The sequence below is a fragment of the Lasiosphaeria miniovina genome, assembly GCF_030549165.1.
Source record: "Lasiosphaeria miniovina strain SMH2392-1A chromosome Unknown B0T26scaffold_9, whole genome shotgun sequence".
NCBI lineage: Eukaryota > Fungi > Ascomycota > Sordariomycetes > Sordariales > Lasiosphaeriaceae > Lasiosphaeria > Lasiosphaeria miniovina.
In genome coordinates, this window is record NW_026848228.1 from 357997 (window position 1) to 384518 (window position 26522).

Sequence of the window (26522 nt, forward strand, 5' to 3'; positions counted from 1 at the left end):
GATGACACTCTAATACTGTTCTCTACCTCTCGAGCCATTCTAGATCTAAGGGTATCACTTAATTTCTTTTTTCTTTGAGATCACTTTTTTCTGTTCGTTAACTCCATCGAGGAGCGACTTCCATACGCACTTGATCAGTGCTCACTCGTGTCAATTTGATGTGTACACCAAGCAGGGTAGTAGGACATTAAGCAGTGGTGAGTCGCATAATGATCAGGCGTAGAGTTGAGTTGAGGCCTTGATACTTCCAAGCTAATGAATAGGTAGTTGCTGACGAACGAACCAACCACACACGTATCAAAGTGGATGGATGGGGGGTGGGATCGCGGTACATAAAGGCCAAAAAGAAAATCAAAAAAAAAATCTTAGTTCACAAGTAAATAGGTATCTCCACGGTACGGTCTGTCTATGTGTCCGTTCCCCGCCGCCGTCGCCTATCTCTTCTTCTCTTGGTCCGCCGCCATCCAAGTCTCCTCTGCGCCTTTCTGTCTGTTGTTGCCCTGTCTGTCTTCGTATCGGCCGTTGAAAAAGAAAGAGAAAATATAAAGACGTTGCGCGAGAAAAAGGAGTAGCTGAAGAAATACTAGTCGTAGTATCCCGCAAAATCATCCTGAAGAGGAAGAAAAGAACCACAAAAAAATAGAAATGTCTCGCACTCTACCAAAAGAAAATGGAATGAAAAAAGAGAAAAATGATACATAGGGGCGTTGAGTCATAGGTAGAAAAGAGAAGAGCACCATGGGAAAAATATGAACATGACTGAGAGAAAATTGCCGTTTCATTAACTCCTTCCCACCGACTCTTTCAACCAACCCTCGCCATAAGTCGTGTTCATCCCAAACTTCTTTGTACCCGCCCCAACCCGTCCAGTCTATATCGCCCTTGCTCCATCACCAAGAAAACACGCATACGTACCACAGCTGCAATGAAACCTTGACGGGTAGGAAAAAATAAAAATAAAAAATGGGAGATTAGGTCTCGATAACAACCTTGAGAACTAGGTTGCCGTTGTCGTCTACTGTGCGGCTAGCCAGTTCGAACGCGCCCTTGGCGGCGTGTAGGCCTTTGAACCGATGTGTGATCATATCATCCAGGCTGGGAAGAATGGACCCGGGGCCACCGCGCCGCTGGGCACAGAGGAGCCGAATACCGGTGGCATACGTGTTGGCGTAGCGGAAGATACCAAGTATGTCAATCTCGCGGAGGTGAGCTACCGACATGGGCAGGGTCTGTATTGGTGTGCCCATTCCAACCATAATGACCTTGCCGCCGGGACGGGTGGCATAGAGAGATGTATGCATGCAGATCTCCTTGCCAGTACACTCAAAGGTGACGTCAACACCATTGTCCTCATCGTCGGCAAGGAGGCTGGTGGGACCGGCGTGTGTCAGCGACAGCATGTCGGCAGCGAGCAGCTTGGCCGAGTCGAGGTGGCTCTGAAATGAGAGAGTGCTCGCTGGCGTCATGATGCCGACGTCGAACGGAGTTGACGTGCCCGAGTTGCTGCTGTTGTAAATCGACGAGCTGCTTGACGATGTGTGGAGCGGCCGCGGCACGACGTAGCCGTGAGTCGCAAACCCTCGGGAGATGGCGTAGTCGACCCGGCCCTGGTCAACATCTGCGATGGTCACGGCCGCACAGCCGGACTGCCGGGCCATGGCAGCCGTGAGGAGGCCAACGGTGCCCGCTCCAATGACCAAGGCTGTAGATCCAGGGGCTGGAGTAGCCCGATTAACAGCATGGATGGCAACCGAAAGCGGCTCGAGCAGAGCAGCTGCGTCGAACGAGATGTTTTCAGGGAGTCTAAGTAGGGAGATGTTAGTACTTGCATGAAGTGTTGTCTTCGGGGTGTCGGCGGGGACTAACTTATGGCACCAAATGGCTGGGTGATTGATGCGCTCTTGGAGCGTGCCCTGGAAATGGGGGACCGATTTGGCGCTACTCCTAAACCTCATGCGCTTACAAAGGTTGTATCTGCCTTTACGGCAGATACCACACTGGCCACAGGGTACGCCAACCTCGAGGGCCACGCGGTCACCGATGCTGAAGCCCAAGACCTGAGGCCCAACGGCGACAACGGTGCCAGAGGACTCATGGCCGAGCGACAGGGGCATGCAGGCGCAGAGGTCGCCATTGGCAAATTTCTTGTAATAGGAAACGTCAGACCCGCAGATTCCCGTGGTCTTGACCGCAATCTGCAGCTCGCCGATGCTGGGTTCCTCGATAGTTCGGCGCTCCTGAGGTTGAAGGATGTTGTCAGCAAACCTAACGACGGGTACCGAGGGGGTGGATAAAATCTCCTAGCGAGCGAGGCGGGTCCAAAAATAACGAGACCCGACCCCTTTTTTCGTGTAACCGTAAGATCTAAGATCTTGGGGGGCAGAACAGGGGGGGGTGAGAGGAGAGAGAGGGAGTTTACCAATCGCAAATCCTGTGGGCCATGCAGGACAGATGCATTAATGGTTGAAGCTTTCGAGGTGACGGGTAGATGCATTGGCGCCGTCTCACCAGTCGCGGAGGGCGCCATCTTGAGGGGATGACGACGAGGGCGTGGGATGGAGTGGGATGCACAAGTGGGATAGTATGGGGTTGGCTTGAGGGCAGGGCGAGACAAGGCAGCGGGACAGCGGGATTGGCTCAGGGGCTGGCCAGAGAGGGGCGTCCCCGTGGGGTCACGGTGCCCGGGAGCACAGCTGAGGACGTAGTCTAACGTCTTGCCTGCTCGTCAAGGCAGGTTCTGGTGTGGCTCTACCTCGACACCAATAGAGGGGGGGGAGGAGGAGGAGGGGGGACGGGCCCGGGGCGTGGTTGAGGGCGGAGTGGTGCACAATAGGCGGCGGGCAATAACCAAAGGCCTCCAACAGGCAGAGTAGGCAGTCTGGACACTGACGAGCGAGAAGGTTCTCGGAAGACTCTGAGTAGTAAAGAGATTCAAAGAGCCTGGCGGACTGGGCCAAGGGGAAAGGCCGAGCGAGAATCGGGGGAGATGTAGCAAAACTGGCAAAAGCCACGAGCTCAAGGACAGGTGCCGGGAAGGACCCCCACACTTAAATATGATATTGACGGTTTGACCGCCATGACATGAATCACTGACGTGCTGCTGTGTGCCAATCCGAGATGGACGTGGTCCAGGGTTCGAGAAGCTAGGAGGGAACGGAGGCTCGAGGGAACGGCAAGGCACAGGGGCGGACGTGAAGGCGGTTCTGGCTTGGAGCCAAAGCATTACGCCGTCCAAGCTTCACCAGTTAGATATCGACTAGTTATCTCGCTGGGGGAGGAAGAGGCTCAGAGAAGCCCCATAATCTCGGGAGAACTACATGCAAGCAGGTTAGCGACCAGACAACCAGGACGCTCCTTCGGCAGGATAACCCAGTATCCATGTCCATTGACGTTGGACGGCATGGCAGGGTAGGGGAGCTGTCAACCCCAGAGCCAGGGCGAGAGCCAGACCTAGAGCCATAGTTAGAGGAGCCAAAGCCAGGGGATCCAAGGCCAGAGCCAGAGCAGAGTCAGAGTCAGAGTCAGAGCCAGAACCAGAGCCAGAACCAGATCCAGAGCTTCAGCCGGAGCCGAAGTCGAGCTGCAGGTGCTCATAAGACTCCACCAGCGCCACATGTTGCGCCCGGAGCAGCACATCACTCGAGACCTAGAAGCACGAAGCCCGTCTTCTGCAGACCGTCTAGGTACGGCAATATTTTGTTAAGTCTCCAAGGTCAAGGGGCAGCCATTGGCAACCCACAACTAAGCCCGACTTACGGGACCGGCGGGATACGTACCGCGGCCCCTGTCCTTGGTCAAGCTAGGGACTCCATGCGCGTAGCTGTCCCGGCCTTACCTTGGGGTGCAAGGCGGCATGGTTGCACTTTAGACCTAGTAGGTAGATATATACATAGCCTACCCTAGGTACCGTACTGGGGCAGCACTGTACCAGAGACGGGGGTGTGTGAGTGGTGATGGGCGCCAGCGAAGCCCATTTCAGGAGCAAAAGCGGGAGCTCTGGGGGCGAGGGTCTTTCCTGTCTGGGGCAGTCTGAGCCGTCCGGGTGGAGCGCTGGCGCTGGCGAGCAAGTTCAAACTCTGGCCGCACGAATTGTGTGCTTTCCGAGCGAGACGAGCTGCGGGTGCCGGGGCCGCGATGCAGGCGGTATCGAGGTTTGCTTCCATGCAGCAGCCATGCAGATACTTGTGTACTTGACCGCTAGGACGGTATAATCCAGTTCGGGCGGCGCGGGAGGGTGGGGTTCGAGAGAGATGCTAGCACTGGGACGACGACGTATGCCGCCCAATGTTTCGTGCATACAGCCATCAACTCGCCGTCCACCGTTCAGGCCGTCGAGGCAACCAAACCGCCTTGGCGCGAGCAGGCGGTAGAGACAGGTACGGTACCTCGTAGGAAGGTACACAGCTAAGTCGAGCTACACTCTGCGACATCATGTAAGTGATGGCGAACATGTAACCCCAGAGACCGGCAGCCGCCCACCCGGGCGATGGATGGCGGGGCATGAGCATGGGCATGAGCATGGGCATGGGAATGGGAATGGGGGGACTAGTATGGAGGTATGGAAAGGTTGGAGATTGGAGAAGGACCAAAGGAGCTTTGGGGCAGAGAAGCATCGTGTCGCGAGTAGTGAGACGGAGGCAAAGAATACACATCCATCCAATGCTAATAAGGTAGGCAGTTTGGTAGTGGTCCAGGCAATATCAGACGGAACCAACCTACCAGCCTAGTCCCGATGTTCCAGCCCTTAGCGAGGCTGCGCAACTCCCGGCTGCTAGTGAAAGCTCCCGGGGATATGATGTTATATCATATATGCAGTGGCGTCGTCCCGTTTTTTCTTCTATCTCTCTCTCTCGTCGCCTCTCCGCTCGAAGCCCTTGCTCCTTTTCCCTCTCTCTTTCTCTCCATACCCCAGGGCATTCCTCGTTTCGCGTTTCGACGGTGCGTAAGAAGAGGGTGTGCAATTCCTATGCTGAGTGCGGAACTGGCTCACCACTCCCATCACGATCACGGAGCATTCGTATCGACATCGCCGCGAGTGAGGCGTCGGTGGAGGGGAGGGGCGGGTTGTCAAGATACTGGACCAGAGAGGTGCAGGGGTTCCAGAGGCCAGTGTGAGTGGGCCTGAGATGTTCGCGCATCTGGGCTGCGAATTGCGTCGATGACGAGGCCTGTCGGTACCCCCCATGTACTGTATTGTACAGTAGGTGCTTACTGCTATGTAGTACGTAGATGGAAGACGGGAGTTGGAACCCAAGACAGCGGCAGAAGAAAAAAGAGCGGCCTGGAATCTAGAAAAAACTAAATGATCCGGACACAGGGCAGCTCAGTCGAAGAAGGAGCAACCAAACAGTGAAATCGGATGCCTTGACTACGACAGAGCGTGCCTTCCCAAGACGGATTTGAACTCGAGTCTGAAGTTAGGTAAGGGAAGGTACATACCGTATCTAAGGTACCTTAGGCATTGGATTCGGAAGTTTCCAAGAGGCAGACCCGCTTGGAAGAAGAAAAGAAAACACACGTACGAAGTACACACAACCTGAAGAGAAACTCGGCAAAAGAAGTACCTACGCCATCCCCACGTTGCTCGGCTCACTTCCATTTTATGTCTCACTTTTGCCTGCCGTTAGCGGTTGAAGCCACCATTGCGCCTCTTTTCGGCAGCTGTAAACCTCAACTCTATCTCGACTTCATTTCCAACAAAAAACACCTCACTGCATCCATCTTCCACAGAAAAACCAGAACTCGCCGGCGAAAAGGAGAGCGACTGCAATGGCAGCGGATGTTGCAAGTACCACAACGCACCATCTCGGGTAACCACCTACCTAGCTAAGGTAGGTAGGTGCCTTAGGTATGTGGTGATGTATGTATGTACGGATATGCACTTACGGCCAGAAGACACCAACAAACAGCCCAGGCTGCCAACTCGACCGCCGATTGCGCAGAGCGAGCGAGGGAGCGAGCGAGAGAGCCGCTGGCTGGACTATTCGCCCGCCTCGCACTCAACTCACGCACACCGGGCCATGCCATTCCTTCTCCAGGAAGCCACTACTGATACACCCGGAACGACGAGTAGGGCCAGCCAGCAGGGGCACCAGCAGGAGCACCAGCAGGAGCACCAGAGCAGCACCAGCAGGAGCACCAGAGCAGCACCAGCAGCTTGCAGCTGAAGTTGCACTACCTTAACATCGATCCCCCATCTAAGCTATCTCCTTCCTGCCTGTCGCAATGTCTGCGGATGTGTCTCCGCACAGTGGACCTGCCGAGTGCTACCCCAACCTGCCTACCTTTCGAGGTCGAGTATTGCCAAATTTTTGGCTCCCTCCGCCTTAAGACGGCCATCGCTGGCGCCATCATGGAGACATACAATCTGGAGTCATACCATTCATGGATGACATGGCTCAACTCGGACACGACAGCTCGCCAGCCGTGGTGAGAGGGGGGGGGGGAAGAAGAGACTATCCCTCGCTGCCCCGCCCCCTATGTACATTACAGTACATACATACATTGGATGCGACTGATCTCCATCCTGTGGAAGGGTCTCCAACTCCCACCCCACATATAGCAGTAGGTGACCCCAATCCTACATCAGTCCAAGGTTGAGCTCCTCAAACGGCCCGGTAGCGGTCTGGCCGAGATGGTTCTTGCAGGCTCTGTCCTAATTCGGACACATGCCCTGCGAGGATCACTCCAGCCAGCCCGACTCAACAATCGCGAATGACGAATCGTTACCGAGCACGGACCGGATCCCAGCGCCCACTATGGCTCTCAGGAACCACGGCCTAGCTCCCTGTCAAGCTGGGGGTCAAATGAATCCCATATGCACCTCCCATTTTGCCGGCCCTATGGCGAAACATGTGCACATGGCAAGACAGGGGCAGGGGCCTGCCGTCGCCGCCCACACTGGTTCCCTTCTACCTCCATCTGCCACATGAAACGGGCACAAGAGCTGCTGATCCAATTCGGACAGACGGCCAGCCACGCTGGGACGGGCCTGGATAGATATCGCTTGGGCAGCCGCAATTGCCACGCCCGCCCGCGTCATACCCGTTGGAAACCAGAGAGAGAGAGGGCCAGTGCCGCGCTGCGTCGGTTTGTTCTACGCTCTTTCCTCCAGTCCCTGCTGTCTTCTCCCACCCACTCAGGGCCCATGGAATGTGTGGGAGGTGTGGAAGCCTTTCAAAGGGGGCTCCCAGAGCCCTGCGGCCAGCCCAAGAGGCCAGCCCGTTTGGGATCCGCTGCCATCCAGCCGATCCAGGAGACGAAGAAGCCAGAGATTTGTCGAGACGGCTTATCAAGACTTTGAAAGCAGTTGCGGCAGTAGGGGAATCTGCCGGCGATCGATGGCGTCTTTGATCGACTCACCCTGACCACGCCGAGCCGAGCGCTGATAACGTCCTGCCTTATCAGCGGTCAATGGTTTACTTTTTCAACAGAACCGCCCGGAGCTACGCTCGGGACTTGCTTCCTGCCTTTCCACATATTTTTGGACGGGACACGAGCGACGGCCCCCCCAACCATACATGGACCAATCGCCACTTCTTTTCAGGGGTGCAAGCCGTGTTTGGGGAAATTTGGGGTCGGGCCAGTCGGCTGGCGGCTCACTTTCGAAAGGGAGAATGGAAGAAACAGACTGGCTGATGATTCCGAAGCCCGGCCCCGCGATTCACCGCAAAACGACGAGAGGGATGGGTCATGTGGAGCCACTAGGGTTCTCGGACCAGACAACGAACGAGCTCAGTGAAACTCGCCGGCCGAGGTGGCCGTCGAAAGGAAAACGAAGAAAAACAACCTCGCAACATGCGCGCTCGGCCTGTGCAAGCGGATGGCACAGCTTCATGCCGTCCTTCTGTTATCCACAAAGCAGCATTGCCCAGCGGTGTGCCACGTCGCACATTCTCCAATCCTGGCTAGAGGGTGTCTCGATGAGGAAATCCGGACTCTGCCATGGCGCAGACGGCATCCTCTATTATCGCCGACGCTCAAGAAACCGTGTTATCGGGACGCCGGCCGGCTGGTGTTTTCCAGCTAGCTCCCCTTTACCGGCTCTTGCAAACAGGCTTGCTTTTTTTTCCCCTTCTCTCCTGGGTTTGTCCCAAAACACGCACGCGTGCCGGGAGGTATTGTCGACTTTGCATTAGCTACTGTCGATCTATCCCTGGCTATTGGCGCCAAAACTGGGCGTGGCTAATCATCACTGTTGAGACTCGCCAGACTATCTGATGGCGGCAATGATATGAGGCGTCTTCGGGTATCGGGTTATACTCGGCCGTGCACTTCGTCTCTTCTCCCGGCACTTGGCTGGTTTCTAGGCATTCAATTCCGAGTTAGAAACCGGTGAAGCGCTAGCCTCCGGCCTGCAACTATGAATAAAGGTAAATATACGATCTCCTCCTACTTTTGGTTTACAGCCGTATACATCCTGTTCTCACGAGGGGCGGTTCTCCGGGGATGGCATTCCGGCAAGAACTCTGCAAGGCAGATGTCCATCTACGCCGCTTGGAGACCATACAAGATTCGTCACGGGTAACGTCACAACCCTTGCTTCTCGCAGCTCTGCATCGGATGGCGCAAGGGACTCCCCGGAGACACTGACGTAAGGCTGCGGCGGAGACAGTCCTTCCTGCAGGCATGCCTTACTCATTCGTTTCAGGGTTATCCTTCGTTTTTGATGTTTATTCCCCACCGCAGTCTCTAGATCAGCAGCAGCAGAAGCCGGCAAACAAGTCATCGCCGCAGCCAGGCAGTCAGAAACCCCGGCCATAACATCATGGTGAGCTGCACGCCATACTACCGGCTTCTACTTTCCGAACCGCCAAAGGGGTCCCGAGGGCGGGGGTAATCCTCCCCAGAACTTGGTGGCGTCCGGCACATGCTTAGTGACTGGTCTCGTAGGACCTCCTACAGCAAACGACAAATCATCTACCTCACCTCCGTCGTCTGCCTGAGAACCATCAACCGAACAACATCGGAGCGGTGAGCGTGCAGAGTTGCAGCAGCTTCCAGATATTTGATAAGCCAGAGCACCCAAACCAAGGCTTGTATTGTGAGTTGCGTTCGAGAACGAACAGGTGTGCTACAACACAGCGTGCAGTTTGATGGAGAAGAAAGCAAGACCGCCCAGATACCTATACTTGGTGAAAAGGGGTTGCCACACCGGCATCGGCGTTCCGAAGTTCGGCATCATTCGGAGAAAAGCCAGCGTAGATACTTTATGTATAGCTAGGTAAGTAGGTAAGGTACTTACGTCTACCCTATGTATATTAAAGTCACCGCTACATCACTCGTAGCTCCTTTGATCCCCCTGCCCCACAAGCTGGGGACCGCGCCCCCGGATGTCAAGCCGGGAAGTTGGGGGGAGGCCTGTTTGCCCCCCATCCGAGGGATGGCCATGCGCCGGGTGCGTCCAGGTCTAGGCCTGGGCGCTTGGGTGCTCATGTGGGAGGGACGGAAGTCTCCAGCACGATCTGCTCGAGCGCGCGACCTTGGCCAAGCATTACCCGTTGAAAAACGGCAAGCGGCAGAGGCTAAGGTTAGGAGGAAAAGGTGTGGGTACACAAACGGAATGGGAGCGTGAAAAACAAGAAACATCCCGCATTTTTAGCCTCGGGCGAAACCTCTCTACTTTTTTACTATTATTTTGACGGGCATGGGTTGGGATGGATGGGTGTATGGTAGGAGTCATAAAGCAAGGTAAAGCTTCCTTGCACCGGATTCAATATTCTGGGTCTGAGGGCTATACAGAGTAGCAGCCAGCCAGCCAACCAGCAGAGCAAGGGTGAGGCTGTGCTATGAGAGAGGGGAGGAGCAGTCAAAGGAAGAGAGGAGTAGCAGAGGCTATGACCATTCCGAATAAACAAGGCCCACGGAACACCACCTTTGTGCATACGCTGTTTTGGCCTGGCGTGGCTTTTCTTCCCCCTTGTACAACTCATCTCCCCGTTCGCACGCTATCAATTACAAAAGGCCCAGACAGAAAACGTCTCCGCCCCTATCTTGCTTGTTTTTATTCGTTATTTTTTGGGTGGGCTTCTTTTCTCACCTGCCGGATTAGAAAGGTGGGATCGAGCCCTTTGATTCGTATTGCCATGCCATGTTATAATTCTAGAAGGTGCTGGTGGCCAACCGACTGGCCGCGTTCCTGGCGTCGATGCGGTCCTCGTCATCTTCCTCGGCAAGGCCGGGCAGACCCCCAGCGCGTGCACCACTGGTGGCCCTCGCGCGCCCGCTCTGGTCGCCCTCCTCTGCCTCAGCTCCCTCGTCGTCCGCCAGGCCGGCGAGGCTGCCCGATATACTGCGGTTGACCGTGTCGGTGCGGCGGGGGACGCCGCTCCAGGCGTCTCCCTTGGGGCCCTGCGACGCGGCGAGGCTGGTGCGGCGCGTGGGCGGGTGGCTCTCGCGGCCGAGACGGCTCAGGCCGCCGCTGGCGTCGATGGAGCGGATGTCGGGGCGGACGCTCTCGAGCAGGGCCAGGGTGCGGCGCTCGGCATCGATCTCGCGCAGCACGTACTCGCGGATGGTCAGGCGGAGGTCGGCGGCAGTGCGGGCGAACCACTTACGGCGCTCGTAAACGAGGTTCTGCGTGACGCGCGTCGTCTTTTGGAAGAGGGCGCTCTCGTTGTGGCGCGCCTCGTCCAGGCTCGCAATCGCCTCGTCCACCTTCTCGCGGCGCACGTTGGAGCTGGCCTTGAGGCGGTCGGCGGCATTGAGCTTGCTCCGCGTATTCTCCTGGGCCTGAAGGAACTCGCGGATAAGAATTTGCCGGTTTGTCAGGGTTTCCTTGACAATGAAGGCGTCCTGCGAGTGGTACTGGAACGGATCCCCAATAGTCGTCGCCTCGGCCGTGGCCTGGGCGGCATGGCAGTCACCAACCGTTTGAACCACCTTGCCGAGCTTGCGGTAGGCATTGGCGAGGCCCTGGTGCAGCTCTTGCACATTCATGCTCCCGAGCTTGACGCCAAATTCGGACTCGGCGAGGCCCAGCCCTGTCATTGGGGTCACAAGGTTAGCTCTCTAGTAACTTGCATCACTCGGGAAAAGAGAAAGATTTACCTCTCCGCGATTTGACGAGCTTGTCTACCTTGTGCCCGGCATCCATGGCACCCAGGTAGAAAAGCTTGACGATGGGGCGCGCTTGGGCGAGCTCGGGTGTGTCATCGGGAGGCGGGGCAAACTGCTTGAGGATCTTCCGGCGCACGCCGGTGGCAGGCTGCTTTTTTTTTACCATGGGACTGTAGCCAAAGTCGCTTTCGACGAACAGCACCATTTCATCGTCCCTCATAAGAACTTCGTTGCCGCAGACATAGTTGAACCAGCGTTGCAGCAAGGCTTTGACCCTGGCCTCGTCCTCGTCGGTACCTGCGCCGGCCGACGTCAGCGCCGGCGGTACGGCGGGGACCAGGGCCTCGGGGTTTGCCGAGATGAGGTGCTCGGCCAACTTGATAAATTCTGAGTGTAGACGGCGGACATCGCGATATTGGGTCGTCCGGAAGCTTGGCAGGTTTGTCTACATTGTAGTTAGCCAATAAAAAGTACAAATCGGATTTTAATCACAGGCCTGAACATTCGAGGACGTACGTGAACATCGAATCTCAGGATTGGATCCTTGCGCCCGGTACGTTCAAGCCCAGTAATCTTAGCCTGCAGCTTGTACTGCGGTTGCGTCGGTCTCCGGACCTGCTGCTGTTGTTGTTGTTGTTGTTGCTGCTGCTGCTGCGGTTGATGGTTCTGCCGCTGGTCTCGTGATTGGGGCTCGTAGTCCCCAGCGGGCTTCCCGACCTGTTCCGGCGGTCCTTGAGGTAGCGGCGCCTGCTGCCTTGTTGAAAAGACCTGAGGTCGGGAACTCTGGTGGGCAGGCAGGGCAGAATCGTCGGACATTGTGGACGCGGTAAAGGGGTCGGCGCCGGAGATGGTGCTAGCCGTGTCTGGGCGGCGGCTCTCGCTGTCACCTACACCAAACCCGCCGTCGTCGTGCTCGGAGTGGAGGTGGCCGCCCGAGGTCTGGGACGGGTAGCGAAACGGGGAGGCGGGGGGGTCGGCGGCGGCGATACTGGCGGCGAAGTTTGTGCGATTATGCTGGGGAGATGCGCTGGGTGATCCCCATGGCGACGCCTCGGCAGCGTGCTCTGCATCGTGTATGGATGTGCTGTAGTCCATGGCCGTCTGTCGATGTTGATTGATAAAAAAAGGCCTGTGATTGGCAAGGGGGTCGGGGTCGTCTCGAGACTCGAAGGGGGGCCGAGGGGGCCGAGAATTGCAACAAATGCGCAAGAGAGCGGGAATTTGCTACTGCGCGATCCTTTGCTGCTACGTAGTGCCTGTATTCAGTAAAATCGATATGAATTCTCGACCGGCGTTTGGCTGATTGAGGCTTAAAGTCTTTGGCAAGCAAAGACGCTGACGGGGCGGGCGTTGCGCGGCTTGCACACCTGGGGAGGTTCAGGCCGTCGGGCGGTCGGGGTGGTGAGGAGGGCGGGCTCCGCATCCAGCCGCTGTCCGTCACCTCCTGGATGGCTCAAGCCGCTCAACAGCCCAGGTGCCAGGCTGCCAGGCTGCCAGGGTCGCCGCCTCGCCCCACACCAGCCCAGTGGAGAGCACCTGAATGTAGGCGGCAGGCACTGTGCCCTGGAAGGTAGCTGCCGCACGGGCCACCTCAAAACCGTTAAGGTGTGAACCTTCAACTCCACTACAGAAACCGGGTTCACCCTCATTCTGTTCTCACCCACCTCACCCTCACCTTGACCTCGTCCTTTCTTTCCACATCCGGGCAACACAAAAGTGCTCCGATCCCTGCTGTGCCTTTCGTCTTGAAGCCTGAATCCCTAATTAATCCTCCTTCACTTAGCTCCACTGAAAGGGCATGCCTGCTGGTGTCATCGCACAGCTTGGAAACTGCAGGGTGTAAATCCGATGTGCGGTGCCAATTAATTGGATTCCCCTCACCTCACCTCGCCTCGCCTCGCCTCGCCTTAAATCCTTCTGTGATTGGCCAGCATTTCGAGGCTACCTTACCTACGGATATTGGCCCCCATCCCGTCCCTCGTCCACCAAATTCAGACCAAAGGTTTCCGTTTCACAGTTGCGTCACCGAAGGAATTAGGAAAGAGCACAGAAGACCAGAATCGATCACAGAAATCTGGTTGGCCATGCTCGCGGCCGTCTTAGTTCGCGGGAGCCGCCACGGCAAGAGGCTGCTGGTCTCGCCCGCGCTGAACCTTAAATGGCCGGCAAATGCAAATACGCAGTTTGGGCTGAGGTCCAGACAGGGCATCAACCTCATCGCCAGCAGACTCGTCCATGGCGATGCGACCGGCCACAACCACGAGCCCAAGACGGAGGGCATCCGCAACATTGGCATCATTGCCCACGTTGATGCGGTGCGTTCGTCGCTTAAAGCTGCTGCTGCTGCCGCTGCCACAGACTGCCAGTTCGCAGCACCCAAAGCCGGTTGCCTTACATTCCCTTCTTGATCTCTAACAGCCTGCAGGGAAAAACGACGACCACAGAGCGCATGCTGTTCCAAAGCGGACGCACACGACATCTCGGGAGTATGTTGCTTTCCGACCCAGTCTGGGATCCTTGGCCTGCCGCCCGCTGACCGCTGACCGTTCCGTCTAAGATGTCGATCATGGTGATACTGTCACTGATTTTCTCCCCCTCGAGAGAGAGCGTGGCATCACCATCCAGTCGGCAGCAATCACTTTCAACTGGCCGCCCTCGCACATGTGCCCGCCCGGCTTGGAGCCCAAGACCATTAACCTCATTGACACGCCGGGACATCAAGACTTCCGCTACGAAGTTGACCGTTGTCTTCCCATCCTCGACGGCGCCGTGTGCATCCTTGATTCCGTCAAGGGCGTTGAGGCCCATACGGAGCGCGTCTGGCAGTCAGCACAACTGTCCAAGATCCCGAGGCTCATCTTCATCAACAAGCTTGACCGCGATGGTGCATCCTTTAAGAGATCGGTGCATGAGATAGCCTCGAGACTCGCCACCTGGCCGCTGTTGTGCCAAATCCCCTGGTGGAACAAGGATGAGTTTATTGGCGTCATTGACGTCGTCCACGAGCTAGGCCTCAGATTTTCGAGTACCGGTCACATGAGCGTCACCAGCAAGGAAACCATTGCCCGCGAAAATTCTGCACTCGCTTCCGAGATTGAAATTGCTCGTATCCGCCTCATTGAGACACTATCTGAGCACGACGACGCGCTCATGGACGAGTTCATGGAGCATGAGAAAGATGTGCCTGCCGGCTCCATCAAGAGGGCCATCCGCCGCTTGATCATGGATGGCGAGGCCAAATTCAGCCCTGTGTTTGCTGGCGCCAGTCTGCGCAACATTGGCGTCCAGCCGCTGCTCGATGCAGTTGTCGACTATCTCCCAAGCCCAGTGGACCGTCCGGAGCTGCAGATCATAGATGGCACCAAGGCATTCCCCTTCTCTCAGATTCTTGAGCGGGAGATCAAGAAAAAGAAACACAGCCACCACCAATCGCCCATCGTGGCCATAGCTCATGTCTTTAAAGTCGTGGATGATCCGCGCCGCGGCATGATGAGTTTTGCCCGCGTCTACCACGGCGCCCTTAGTCGCAGCAATCAGATGTGGAATAGCCACATCCACGGCTTTGAAAAGCCAATGAGCCTCTTAAATGTGTCGGCAAACGACTACAACGAGCTGCAGCACTTGTCTACTGGCCAGATTGGCGCTATGACGGGCCTGAAGTCGGCTCGAACAGGAGACACTCTCATCACGTTCCCGGGCCACCACAGCAATGCACCCGAGTCGTTGAGAAATATCCGCATCAAGGCCCTAGAAACCCCGCCGGCCGTGGCCTTCATTGCCATTGAGCCCTACACAAAAACAGCGAGCGAGAAAATCCAGGACGCACTGAAAAAGCTCTCGCGCGAAGATCCAAGCATTCGCTGGACCAAGGGCGAGAAGTCGGAGCAGCTCGTCCTCTCTGGCATGGGCCTCCTTCATCTTGAGATTGCGCAGCACCGGCTCCGGACCCATTACAAGATAGAAAAGGAATCGGCAATGTGGGGCGACATTGAGGTGGAATACTCCGAATCCCTCCTCGCACCAGTCGGCCCCCATCGGGCCCTCTATGACCGGCCTCTTCGTGACAAACCTGGCAAGGCTGCCTGCACCGTCACACTCGAGCCAGTCGAGGCGCGCCACCAGCACGAATCGCTCCTCGAGTCGTGCATCGTACGCGATACCAACATTTTCCACATTGTCATTCCTCTTCCAGCGAACACGGCCATGAAAGGCTTTGCCTTCGACCCGGAAACTGTGCGCCAGCAGCTGCTCAACGGCGCAATTGCCGGATTGGCCAGAGGACCTCGGCGGAATGCTCCCGTGGGCAGGTGCCACGTCCACATCGAGTTCAATCCTGAGACAGACTTTTTCGGAGCCGCGTCGACGGGCGGACACATCACTAACGCGGCCATACACGCAGTACGAGACGCTCTCAAGGAGGCGTTTGCGAAGGGCCAGGTCGGCATCTCAGAGCCCTTCTCCAACGTGCACATCAACTGCCCCGAGGAAGCAAGCAACTCAATTCAGCACGACCTGGTCTCGGGGCGGGGCGGCCAAGTGCTCGAGGTCCGCCGACCCGACTACGACTTGTCTAGCGAGAGCGGAATCGACCTCTCCAAGGTCTACGTGCCCCCAGGCCCCTACGACTCGGTGCAGTCGCTCCGCGGGCCCAAGAAGGCCGGTGTCCGCATGTTGGACATCATCGGCAAGGCACCGCTCAAGGAGATGATGAAGTACGACAGCCAGCTCCGAAGCATGACGAGCGGTCGCCACTCGCTGCAGCTGGATCCTGGCGGCTTCGAGCTTGTGACTGGCCCTCGGGAGAGAGCTCTGGAAGAGGCAAGGCTATAGGCTAGTCGAAGTCGAAGTCGGGGGCCCTCCTTTGTCATCACAATGGTCCGAATAGCCGTGTTCCTGTGCCTAGTTATGATTTTCGAGAATCTGTTCACCTGATACGGAGAGTGTCACCTTGAGCAAGTACTTGCGAGTACACGCGCGCGGACTGCAGGCGAACCGGAACAGACGCTGTCCAACTAGTACTAGCCTGCCGGGCCAACTCGGATATGAGTTATGAGTCTACTGCTGTCGCCCCTCACCGAAGGTCAACGGGCTTTCATATATGATGTATCACATTCTGTATTCTACGTTTTGTTGGACGGACGGCCGACTATGAAGGGACGAAGGGTAGACTGCGGCCGGGCCTAGCGAAGGGCACGAGCACGAGCACGAGCACGAGCACGAGCACAAGCACAAGCACAAGCACAAGCACAAGCACGAGCACAAGCACGAGCACGAGCCGTTGCTGAGAGTGGCTAGCTAACGCACGCTTTGACCATGTTTTACACGTACGGTCCCGCGTGTGTCTGTCGCCAAGCCGCCGGCTACTTTGTATGTAAAAAAAGCGTATTGTATATGGCTGAGGTAGTACAAATTAGTTAGTGTCTGGGTATTCAAATGTCTTGTCCTATCCTATCATGTCCTGTCCTGCCGTATCCCGCTCCGGTGCCGTGACCCCCACTTCCCAACAACCATTCATGGAAATAGACGGATGGACGGACGGCACGGGCGAATATGCATCGATTCCTTTCCTTTTTTTTTTTGGAGTTGTCTTTTTGGAGGCGTGCATAGTGCGGCACTTATTACATGCGTACCAAAGCGAGTCTCATCTGCCATCTTCCCGTCCCCCCGCTCCACCACTCCGGAACAGAATCGGGATTCAGAGCCGTGCTGTGAGGCGGTAGAAGCGGTAGAAGCACTTGGCAAAAGGACTCACTACGAAAAATGGATACCAAGGAGGCGGGAACACCGGCGCACGGGCAATCAAATGGCGTCGGATCATTGTGTTCTATTTTCAGGGCGACCTTTGATCTCGCCGCTGCCGAGAATCAGACCATCTAGAGGTTGATCGAGGGGGCCCACAGGTACTGAACCCTCAGATGGAGAGGATAGGAACTGCTCAGACATGGCCAAGCCGTAGAGCAATATAGGCGATTCCTGCATCCCCAGCGAGAGCGACTTGGAGCTGTGCCGGTTGAGAAAGTAATCGTAGAAGCCCTTGCCGTGGCCGAGCCGCCTGACGGTGCCGTTGTCGGGGTCTATGTCGAAGGCGACGCCGGGCATGAGGATGAGGTCAAGGAGCGCTCTGCCCGAGTGCTGGGCGTCGGGTCCGCCGCAAATCCTTTGCCTCTGGTGGACGGTGGCTGGGTCGATGCTCGGGATGCCCCAGCGGTCCGGCTTCAGAGACTCGTAGTCGCCGAGGTCGCTGAGGCGGACCATGTCCATGACCCGCGGCGGCAGGTCGGGCGATGCCAGCAGGTTTTTGTGGAGGTACGGAACAAAAACTTCCTTGCCCGAGGCGAGAGCATGCCTGACGATGGCGTCCGTCTGTATCTCGCCGCCGGGCATGGAAAGAAACACACTAACCCGCTTAGCGTCTACATACGGCTTAAAGGTCTTGAGAGCGTTGGAAACGACGGAGCCTGTGGCCACGATTTAGTCTGTCTGCAAGTACTAGCAGCGCGGAAGCGCAAATCGGCGCCGTACTCTGGGACAAGGCAGACTCGCGCGAGACGGCAGCGAGCTTGAGCTTCGTGGCAGAGCGGAGCTGCTGCTTTGCGGCGTAGAGAGACGCCATCGCGAAGCCTTCCTCCTCCATTTTCTAGTCTCCGGCACGCTGACAATTTGTTGATTATATGCGGATGGCTGGTGCGAATATCACGGGGCACGGGTACGCGTTAAAGAGTTCAGGATGGGTGGCCGGGGTCCGAATTGAAATCTGGGTGGATCTATAGATACTCCGTATCAAGTTAGGTAGGTATCGTACGGGGAAAGAGGGGTAGCGCAAGGTGGGGGGGGTGCGGTGAGTGGGGGTCGTTCGTCCCGGAGAAAGTCATTAGGACAAGGCACAGTGCACATAACCACTGTGCCGCTGGGCCTTTGGCAATCCTTTTGGAGCCTGTAGGATAGATGAAAGCTGCCCACTATTCCCTAGGGTCCTCCAAACGTCGGTAGATACTTACAAGGCACTTTGGGCTAATAGCTGCATATTTGCGGTTGAAAAGCAAAAACTACCGACTTCTTTGCCGCAGCGCTGCCACAGTCTCTAACTCTCCTACTATGTGCAAGCGCAAGCCCCTTCCGCCCGGGCCTATCACCCGTCTGATATGCTCAGCCGCGTCCCCACCACCAAATTACTGCTACCAGGCGTATCTGCGCTAGACTCTGAGACGGCTGCGCCGTGATTTCTATCTCCCAAGCGCTCGTTTGCCAAGTGCTCGGCGGTGGTGGCCTCGAGGAACGAGTCGAGGGCCAGGCGGGCCTGCTGCCAGGCGCCGCGGATGATGGTGTTGTTGGCCTCGCGGGTGTCGTCCTCATCGGCGCGGATCCAGATGCCAATGACGCACTTCTCAGCGGACCCGCCGCCGCCGTCAGAGCTGCCGGAGCTGCCAGAGCTGTCGTTGTTCTCGAGCCGAAAAATGAGCAGCTCGCCGACCGCCTCGCAGTCGCTGACACGCATGAGAATCGACAACCACGTTGTCCATGCCGCGCCGATTGAGCACGAACATGGACACCAGCGGTAGCCCCTGCCCGTTGGACGCCACGAACGGGTTCTGCTCACACACAAACATTGTTCTCTCGACGCCGTGCTTGTCCCAGCCCTGTGTCGCTTCCGAGAAGACGTACACCACCGCGTTGGCCGCGATATACAGGATCCCGCGTATGCCGGGCAGGTAGCGTCCCAACACGCTCATGTTGAGGCCCGTGTTGGAGCGCGTCGGGACGTGGAGGGTGCGGGGCTGCTCGCGCGCCTCCATGTGGTGTGCCGCATCGGATTCGTAGTCGGACGCCAGAATCTGGTGGGGGCCGCTGTTGCTGTGCTAGTTCCGGTGCCGCGGCTTGCGCGGCGTGGATTTGCTCATTGGGGAATTGTTGTGTGGAGAGGAAGGCAGGCCGCCGCGAGCTGCACAGCGGCGATGGCCTGAGCTCGTCGTTGGAAAGGGGAAAGCTGGGGCCGGCATGATACACGGCCGGCTGCCTGCCTGCCTGCCTGAGTATGTAGGTAGGCAGGTACTTGCTTGCCGAGTATATAGATACATGTATGCGTGAACGCGTAAGCCAAAAGTATGGTGTCTTGTCTGGTATTGTCTTGGCGAGGGATCGACGGGGCGCCCTGTAGCTGGCTGTGTTAGTATATACTTTTTATCGTATCTCTACTGGAAACCTAGCGAGACACCACTTCATTCTTCGTCATCTCCGCCGAGGGATTTCCATCTTAAATTTATCACAGTAGTAATATCGCTTATACCCATCCCATACACAATGTAACGGGTTCAGTCATCTGCTGGTCGCTGATTTTCTTAATAATAAGCGGTAGCCTCAAGATTTTTCAAGTTGCTACACCAACCTCGCGTGGTGTCCGTAGATATCTATTAGGCCAAATCGCCGGTCTGGCTTCTCTGACTTTGTCTAGTTCTTTCACCAACCGACTACAAATGTATCTAATATGCTTGGAGAGTTCTACGGGACTCTTCACGTCGAGTTTGTTGGTAAAGGTTCTGAAAAGAAGCCCAGGGGTGGGAGACGCCAAGATGGAATGCGTTAGGGGGTTGGCTTGTTGAACGGGTGGTTCGTTCCATCCGTCGTCACCTAGCCTAGTCTCGGCCCGTTGAGGGGGAAGTTCAACTCGAGAAGACCCTGTCTGATGAGTTGAATGAGAGCGCCGAGAGCCATGTTGGGTTGGCGAATGGATGCCTTGCCAATATAGTCCATCCAGTCTTCCACGACGGGCTGAAGCTTTGCTTTGTACGCTGTTGTTGTTTGAGACTCGTTGTCATCCCTGACGACCTCATAACAAGGCATGGTCCGCTCTCGCCGAGTCTAGCCGTTGTTGACATCGCTACGGAATTGCTTGACGCCCTTGTAGCCGTAGAGAAGCACGGTGAATGGCAGTATTGCCTGCACCCCAAAATTGTATCTAATCCTCTTCGTGGACAAGACAGGAACCAAGACCCTCCACTGGTGTTCTGTGAGCGCATCAGCACTCGATATATTCTATAGACGGGGTGGCTCATGATGGATGATGATGACGAGGAGTTTAGGGGCCTTGCGTACGATCCATCTGGCCAAGTCTCTGGAGCCCCTTTCCCGTCCGGCCTCGAGGAATTGTCTCAGGACAGCCTCCTAGAGAGGAGCTCGTCTATAATGGGTGCTGGGAAATACATCTTTCCTGGTTCCGGGAAGGTGCTTTTGGCTTTTCCCTCAGATAAGGCATCGGAAAGGAGGGAGGTCTCGTCGTGATCAGGGACTCCAAGGTCGCCGAGCCGAAGAGATCTCGGAGCCTGGGTAGCATGGCGGCTGCTAAGTTAATGGCTAGGTAGCTAACTTGAGAATCTACGACGGGTTTCAGCATAAAGGTTCCTAAGGGACTTAATTACCTACCTTCTCACTGGCCCAATATCTATCTGGGGAAAGTCAAGATACCTTACCTTAGGTTATTAAACCAAATATTCATGTGCGACATAGAATGGACTCCCTCTCTACCTAGGTCGCTCATCCCCTCGTCAGTGTCCGAGCTTTTTGGCCATCAATCAACCTAGAGATGTTGCCATTGATGTCGACTTGCGGACGGGCTGCCGGGCCCGGGACATGGCGAGTGGGCGTTTACGAAATCAGAGGAACGAAATGGTTAGTGGGAAGGCTCAGGCAAATCATGGAAGGCTCTCGCTAGGCTCTCGCTAGATCAGCTCGCTCCTGCCCCAAAGACACTCTTGGGGATCTGCGACCAATAGCATTCACTGAGGTAAGGCACCTTAGCTTTGAAGGAAGGTGCCCTGAACGTCTCCATTCCCATTTCCCCGCCTTCCTCGGTTCTTTCTTTCCCCTCTACGTCGAAGTAGGTCGAAAAAGCAACGTTTCAACCTCTGAATATACTAATCGATGAACCCGCTGGCAGCCGACCCCTAATCTAGTAGAACTACTAGAACTACAGAGCCACCGCCAAGCGGGATCGGGACTCAAGGACTAATTGCCTGCAAAACCCAGTGCCGAGCAACTGCGGGCCAACCTTGATGGTGATACCGGCCAACTCCAGTTCCAGCTCCAACCCTCCCTCAACCTCATCGGATGACAACCTCGGCATCATTCCCCCGGTTCACGGCCCCTCACCCTCCCAGCCGACCTCACAGAGGGTGGTGACCTTCGACATCGCTGAGATCCCAGGGCAATTAGTTATCTGAAGAAAATAGTATTGCTGAGTCCGAAACCTTCATCGACGCCTTACCTATCAATACATCCAAACCAACAACACTTGTCCCCAAACATTCAACCTACACACTCTCTTTCCTTTGACAAAAGTGGCCCGCGGGCCTTCCTGGCCGAACCTTACTGGCCGTGCCTACAGCTTGTTCCCGCCGACGATAATCCTCGGGTACGCATTGAAAGAGAACAAGGAACAGGTAAAAGATAACAAGATAACGGGTATTGACACCATATAACAATAAGTACACCTCTGTCTACAAAGTCGCACGATAGGTAAACGATCAAAAATGAACCCTTACCCACTCCCCCGGATCTAACCTGGTGTATTTAGTATCCGCGCAAACAAAAGACATGAAGCAAGGAGCTGGTAACAAGAATAATAACAACAACCCAATCCAGAAGCAGGCCTCTTTATTAGTAACACACGAAAAACAAATCACTCCCAAGAAATAGGGAAAAAAGGGGGTTATACAATGAACTGTACAGTGCTGTACTGGACCGTGGTATCGGTATCCAACACCGCGTGGGACCGTGGAACCGTAAACCCGACTGTACGGTACCCAAACAGACGCCCAAGGGCAGCGGAGCCGAATCCTAAATAAAGCAAAAGTAAAACAAAAACAAGACCGCTTTCCACCCATAACCCAAACAGAATTATCCACAAAGGGAGAGAAAAAAATAAACTCGCCATCCTAATCACTTTGCCTCAGACTATCTAGGTACTCGATCCACTCCTCTCCTAACTCCACGACAAAAAGAGAAAAAAAAGAGTTTCCGGCTACGCGGAAACAATGTACACGCAATACTTAAGTAAGCATATTTACTTTTACGGTGCCTCGGGAACCTCCCAGACGGAATCATGAGGCCGTGACACGGGCGGCGGGGCAGCAGCCTCGGCGGGCGTCGCAGTACGTGAAACAGCAAACGGGATGGCCGAGGTGGCGGTAAAGACAGGGAGGTCGGCACGGCGCATGGCGGTGTTCGGGGTGGAGGAGATGTTGGGCGGCAACCACTGGAGGGGCTGCTGGGATGGCGGGAAGGCTGCCGAAGGAGGGGTTGGGCCTTCGGGCTGATAGGCGATAAAGACGTCATTGCTAGGCGGTGGAGCGTCCCGGGTGGGGCTCCGGGTAGGATTCCAGATGGGAGTCCGAGCAGGGCTCGCCGGAATCGGAGAGCTAGCTGGGAGCGGAATGCGCTGGGGGGCAAACGCCGGCGGAAGCGTATGCGTCTGGGTCGGACCTGGAGTCAGAGGACCAACGTCCAACTCAGTAGGCTTCTGTTCGGCAAAGTAAGAGTGCCCCGGGGACAGAGACGACGGCGCCTGGTTCTCATAAACATAAGCTGCAGGCGGGGTCGACGTTGGGGTGTTTATTACAGTCTCCGACGGCGACGAGGGGAAAGCAGGTTGATACTCGGCCTTAGAGAGAGACGTGTTTTCCTCGAAAGGGGTCGGAACTGTCACTGTGCCGGCTTGCATGGATTTCTCTTTTGCAATCCGCTCACGCTCTCTGGCCTCTCGCTGAGCCTTTGTGACCAAGGTGATCTTGACCTTCTTCATATCATTTGCCAACTGGTCCATTGGGTCGCCAGCCTGGTTGGTCGAGAGAGGACTGGAAGCGCCGTTCGTAGGTGTGGTGGTGCTAGGAATTGCTTTGGCTACAATTGTGGCTCCCGTATTGACCGCACCAGGGAGTTTCTTCGGGACTCTTGGGGCACGGGGAGCGGTTTCTTTCTTTGCCGGGGCGCGCGTTTTCTTCACAGGGAGAGTGGTCCTGACACTTATTGACGACTCGGGCCTGACGCTTCGCGCAGTGTCTGGCCTCGAAATGTTACGGATGGCTGCATGCCCGGGACCTGGCAACACAGACTCCACGCTCTCAGACACGATGGTCGACGCCGCACTAAGCCGCCGGCCAGACTGTCGTGGCTGCTGTCTAGGGGCAACAGGGGTTGTTCCACGTGACACTGCTTTCTCGATGGACAGAACCGATGGCCCCGCTACTGTCTTCCGTCTGCCCTTGCCGTCTTCCTCGGCGTCCTCTTCGTCTACTGGTAGCGGTGGCTTCGTTTTGCGCTCTCTTAGACTCATCCTTGTGGGGGCTCGCTCGGCCTGGGAAGCGTGAGCAGTGCTGCCAGGGGGTGCACCCTGCGACTGGGCCAGGAGAGACTGGCGGTCACGCCGGGCTCGGGTGGCCTCGGCATTCAAGTCTTCGTGCGTGCAGCTGTCCGTCTGGCGCCTACTCGGAATAAGGAGCTTGCTCAACTCGTGCGCCGCAACAGTCCAGGGAACCTCTGGAGGAGGGGGCGACGGAGGTCGAGATACGGGCAACAGGCCACCTCCGGGCGATAGACCAGACGCGCGGCGGACCCTAGATGACACGGCTTTGGCACTCGAAGATTGTGTCGGCGATGAGTAGGTGGGCGGCGTGCCGGTCCGGGGCTTCTTTGGCAGCTCCTCCAGTTGGGGAGACACGGTGCTCTCGAGTTGGGCGAGCTCGGCGGCAGACCACCACGAAGGTTCGTACCGGCGGGAGCCACGCTCGCTCGCAGTCGAGTCTTTGCGCCCGCGGCCGCGCACCGAGCCGATCCTCTGGCCCATCTCGTACCCGAGGCCGTTGAAGTCCTGTTCCTTGGACGATGGCCCGTCTCCCGCTAGGCCTGAGAGGTGGCTCAAGACGCCCGAGCAGAGGGCGCGGTCGCTGTAGCCACCCTCGAGGACGCTGACAATGCGGCCCTCGACGCTCGTGCCCTCCTCGGCCGCGATCCGGACTACGTCACGAGTCAGGCGCGCATAGAACTCGGTGGGCACATTTACGTTATGTCGCTGCATCCCCGCGCTCTCCCACTCGCTCGCATCAAAGCCTGCCGAGAAGAAGATGGCGGCCTTCGAGTTCAGACCAGCAGCGCGGAGGCGCTCGGTCTGGCCCTTGAGGTAGTCACGCGTCTTGTCGAGCAAGACGGCATACTTGGACTCGTACAGTGCCCAAAACTCAGCCTCTGTCTTCCAGGGCTGCAGGTGGGCATTCCAGATGCTCTGGCCGTGCGCATTGTCGATGCAGATACTCGCGTTCCTAACCTTGTCCTCGTCGCCCATCTCGCACGGATACGAATTAATGTCATGCAGACTAAAATACCCAATCGATGTCTTCTTCCACCAGGCGGCGTTCTTGGCCAGGCCGACGCTCCGCGCGTTGTGCTGCCAGGCAATCGACTGCGAGCCGTCGCCGTGGTGCAGGTCGAAGTCGATAATGGCGGCGTGGGTCAGCCCGTGGCTCAGGATGCCGTGCATGATGCCGACATGGACATTGTTGATCCAGCAGAAGCCCGACGGGTACGACGCAGAGCAGTGGTGGCCGGGTGGCCGAATCGCGACAAATGCTCGCCTCGGCCCCTGGGGCCTGAAGACGGCGTCGACGGCATCGCAGACGCCTCCGAGCGCACCCTCGAGGGCATTCAACGACTCGGAACACAGGTAGAGGTCGCCCTCGTGGAACTTGTGGGGGGCCTCGGCGTTGGGGCCCCGGTCCATGTCGGGGCGCTGGAGCTCTTTCCCACTTGCAGCCAGCTTCGCCTCGGCCGAGTCGCACATGTTCTTCAGCTCTTCCATCCACTTGACCCCGTGGACGTTGGTGACGGTTTGCGACGACAGAGACAGCCGCCGCGTCGTCTTGTGAATCTGGAAGGGCACCGAGGGCAGAGAGGCGGGACTGAAGCCGGGGCCGATGGGGAACGCGCCGTCCTGGTGGCGTTCGCCGAGACGCACATAAGCTGCCGACACGCCCAGTGCACACGCCTTGATCCTCTCGGGCCGCTCGACTATGGTGCTCAGGGCGCCACGCGATGTGCGGGGGCGCGAGAATCGGTGGCCGTAGCAGGCGTCGTGAAGAATTACGACGGTCTCGGCGAGCTTCGGGTCATCGCCGTGGTGGGCTTGGAGCTCGGCCTGGAAGTGGGCGCTCGCGACGGACTCGGCCGTGGGGAGGGGCTTCTCTAGGGGGGCCTCGGGAGACATGCTTCGAAGGGGCGACCTGGCTGGGGTAGGCGACAAGAGGTTGGCAGAGCTGGAGCGACGAGGGGGCGCAACGCCGTTGACAGAATGGAGAGAGTTCATTGATGCCTTCCTTAGTAACGTAGGTGTGGCCGAGCGTGATGCGGGACGTGACGAGGAGCGGGAGGGTGTCCCGTTGAAGGCGGAGGATGAGTTTAGGGGGCTACGCATGGCACTTCCGGGTCGCGACGAGCTGGGGGATCGATTCACAGCTGCCTTAAGAGGGCTGCGAGCTGTTGACCTAGGTGTCCGGGGCGGCCGCGCTGGGGATGAGGTTGAGATGGACAGCTGTTTCAGAGACTGCGAGAGTCCATTGTCGGCTGTGCCCGGCGGCTTGGTGTGCTGCTGCTGAGCAATTGAAGCCGAAACTCTGTCGGGCGGGGAGGGCGATAGGGAGAAGGGGGGCGCCATGGTGGCAATGGAATCTGGAACGTGGTCTCAGACCCAGAGACTATGCTAGGCAGAAAGAGAGACGACAGCTTCGTTTCGAAGAGAGACGGACGCGCCGCATGCGATGAAAAGCAAAGGCAAGCCGGAACGCAGCAGTGGGCCTCCTTCAGGACGAGGGCAGGTGCCTTCCTGGGTTGCAAGGTAAGGTAGGTATACTTTCGGTTACGACGACAACATGTGTAAGAGCGGATGGAAGCTAGGTCGGGATTGAATCCGGTGCGTGCTATTGTAATCTGCACCTTAGCAAAGGTGTCCGGCTAACGGCGTCGCGCGGCTCGCAGCGGAATGTCGCTGGCATGAAGTCCCCATACACTGGATGTCCAGATTGGGGGGCGCCATCTGCAACTTTTTTTGGCGCCTCTTGTCCCGTCCTGGGCTTGCTTGGCTTGGCACTGGCGCAACAAGCAAATGTCGCGTCACGCGTCGGAACGTCATACCCTGCACTGCGCTGCACGCCCAACTGGGCGGCTAATCACGTGACAACGCCCCCCAGCCAAACCCCGCCTTGAGCCTGGCAACAGCAACAAAAAAAAGGCTGAGACCTGCAGAAAAAGGTCGATACACATCTCAAAAATAAGAGAAAATAAAGAATACCCCTTCCGCTTTTCTGCTACACCGCTGTGAGTCTCTAAAATCTTTCAAAGAATGTTGCTGGGTGTAATCATTACAGCAATGCGTACCTCCGGGTGCTCAACTTTAAAGACGATTGAGTCTACGAGGCCGTGCAACT

At 56.8% G+C, this 26522-nt stretch overlaps 8 protein-coding genes across 8 annotated transcripts; 1 reads left to right on the forward strand and 7 right to left on the reverse strand.

The window, feature by feature from the left end:
• Positions 1-971: 971 nt before the first annotated feature.
• Positions 972-2527, reverse strand: B0T26DRAFT_659767 (chaperonin 10-like protein; the record flags this gene model as incomplete). Its single annotated transcript, XM_060438976.1, has 3 exons — positions 972-1803; positions 1867-2237; positions 2420-2527. The coding sequence occupies 3 exons, from the start codon at positions 2525-2527 to the stop codon at positions 972-974; spliced, it is 1311 nt and encodes a 436-aa protein (XP_060289344.1).
• A 2217-nt stretch (positions 2528-4744) lies between these two features.
• B0T26DRAFT_527399 (uncharacterized protein) lies at positions 4745-5730 on the reverse strand. The gene is made up of 2 exons (XM_060435506.1): positions 5440-5730; positions 4745-5298 (listed from the first exon to the last, which is right to left on the reverse strand). Exons 1-2 carry the CDS (start codon positions 5597-5599, stop codon positions 4838-4840), a joined length of 621 nt encoding a protein of 206 aa, XP_060289345.1. The 5' UTR covers positions 5600-5730; the 3' UTR covers positions 4745-4837.
• Positions 5731-10101: 4371 nt separating this feature from the next.
• B0T26DRAFT_757680 (uncharacterized protein) lies at positions 10102-12153 on the reverse strand (the record flags this gene model as incomplete). The annotated part of the gene is made up of 3 exons (XM_060446282.1): positions 10102-10982; positions 11050-11503; positions 11575-12153. 3 exons carry the CDS (start codon positions 12151-12153, stop codon positions 10102-10104), a joined length of 1914 nt encoding a protein of 637 aa, XP_060289346.1.
• A 538-nt stretch (positions 12154-12691) lies between these two features.
• Positions 12692-16334, forward strand: B0T26DRAFT_734285 (P-loop containing nucleoside triphosphate hydrolase protein). Its single transcript, XM_060443187.1, has 3 exons — positions 12692-13373; positions 13484-13544; positions 13616-16334. The coding sequence occupies exons 1-3, from the start codon at positions 13143-13145 to the stop codon at positions 15886-15888; spliced, it is 2565 nt and encodes an 854-aa protein (XP_060289347.1). The 5' UTR covers positions 12692-13142; the 3' UTR covers positions 15889-16334.
• A 538-nt stretch (positions 16335-16872) lies between these two features.
• Positions 16873-17671, reverse strand: B0T26DRAFT_660180 (uncharacterized protein; the record flags this gene model as incomplete). The annotated part of the gene is made up of 2 exons (XM_060439011.1): positions 16873-17516; positions 17581-17671. 2 exons carry the CDS (start codon positions 17669-17671, stop codon positions 16873-16875), a joined length of 735 nt encoding a protein of 244 aa, XP_060289348.1.
• A 516-nt stretch (positions 17672-18187) lies between these two features.
• On the reverse strand, positions 18188-19278 carry B0T26DRAFT_744736 (uncharacterized protein; the record flags this gene model as incomplete). Its single annotated transcript, XM_060444451.1, has 3 exons — positions 18188-18532; positions 18570-18914; positions 19252-19278. The coding sequence occupies 3 exons, from the start codon at positions 19276-19278 to the stop codon at positions 18188-18190; spliced, it is 717 nt and encodes a 238-aa protein (XP_060289349.1).
• Positions 19279-21479: 2201 nt separating this feature from the next.
• On the reverse strand, positions 21480-22027 carry B0T26DRAFT_527458 (uncharacterized protein). Its single transcript, XM_060435507.1, has one exon. The coding sequence runs from the start codon at positions 21933-21935 to the stop codon at positions 21576-21578; it is 360 nt and encodes a 119-aa protein (XP_060289350.1). The 5' UTR covers positions 21936-22027; the 3' UTR covers positions 21480-21575.
• A 93-nt stretch (positions 22028-22120) lies between these two features.
• Positions 22121-25753, reverse strand: B0T26DRAFT_659309 (uncharacterized protein; the record flags this gene model as incomplete). Its single annotated transcript, XM_060438939.1, has 2 exons — positions 22121-22570; positions 22631-25753. 2 exons carry the CDS (start codon positions 25751-25753, stop codon positions 22121-22123), a joined length of 3573 nt encoding a protein of 1190 aa, XP_060289351.1.
• Positions 25754-26522: the final 769 nt, after the last annotated feature.

Coding starts and splice junctions, on each gene's coding strand:
- B0T26DRAFT_527399 (XM_060435506.1), bottom strand. CDS start 5,599: ATGGAAGTGAGCCGAGCAACGTGGGGATGGCGTAGGTACTTCTTTTGC. Junction 5,299..5,439: donor CCTAAGGTACCTTAGATACG/GTATGTACCTTC, acceptor CGGATCATTTAG/TTTTTTCTAGATTCCAGGCC.
- B0T26DRAFT_734285 (XM_060443187.1), top strand. CDS start 13,143: ATGCTCGCGGCCGTCTTAGTTCGCGGGAGCCGCCACGGCAAGAGGCTG. Junction 13,374..13,483: donor TCATTGCCCACGTTGATGCG/GTGCGTTCGTCG, acceptor AACAGCCTGCAG/GGAAAAACGACGACCACAGA. Junction 13,545..13,615: donor ACGCACACGACATCTCGGGA/GTATGTTGCTTT, acceptor GTTCCGTCTAAG/ATGTCGATCATGGTGATACT.
- B0T26DRAFT_527458 (XM_060435507.1), bottom strand. CDS start 21,935: ATGGGTGGAAAGCGGTCTTGTTTTTGTTTTACTTTTGCTTTATTTAGG.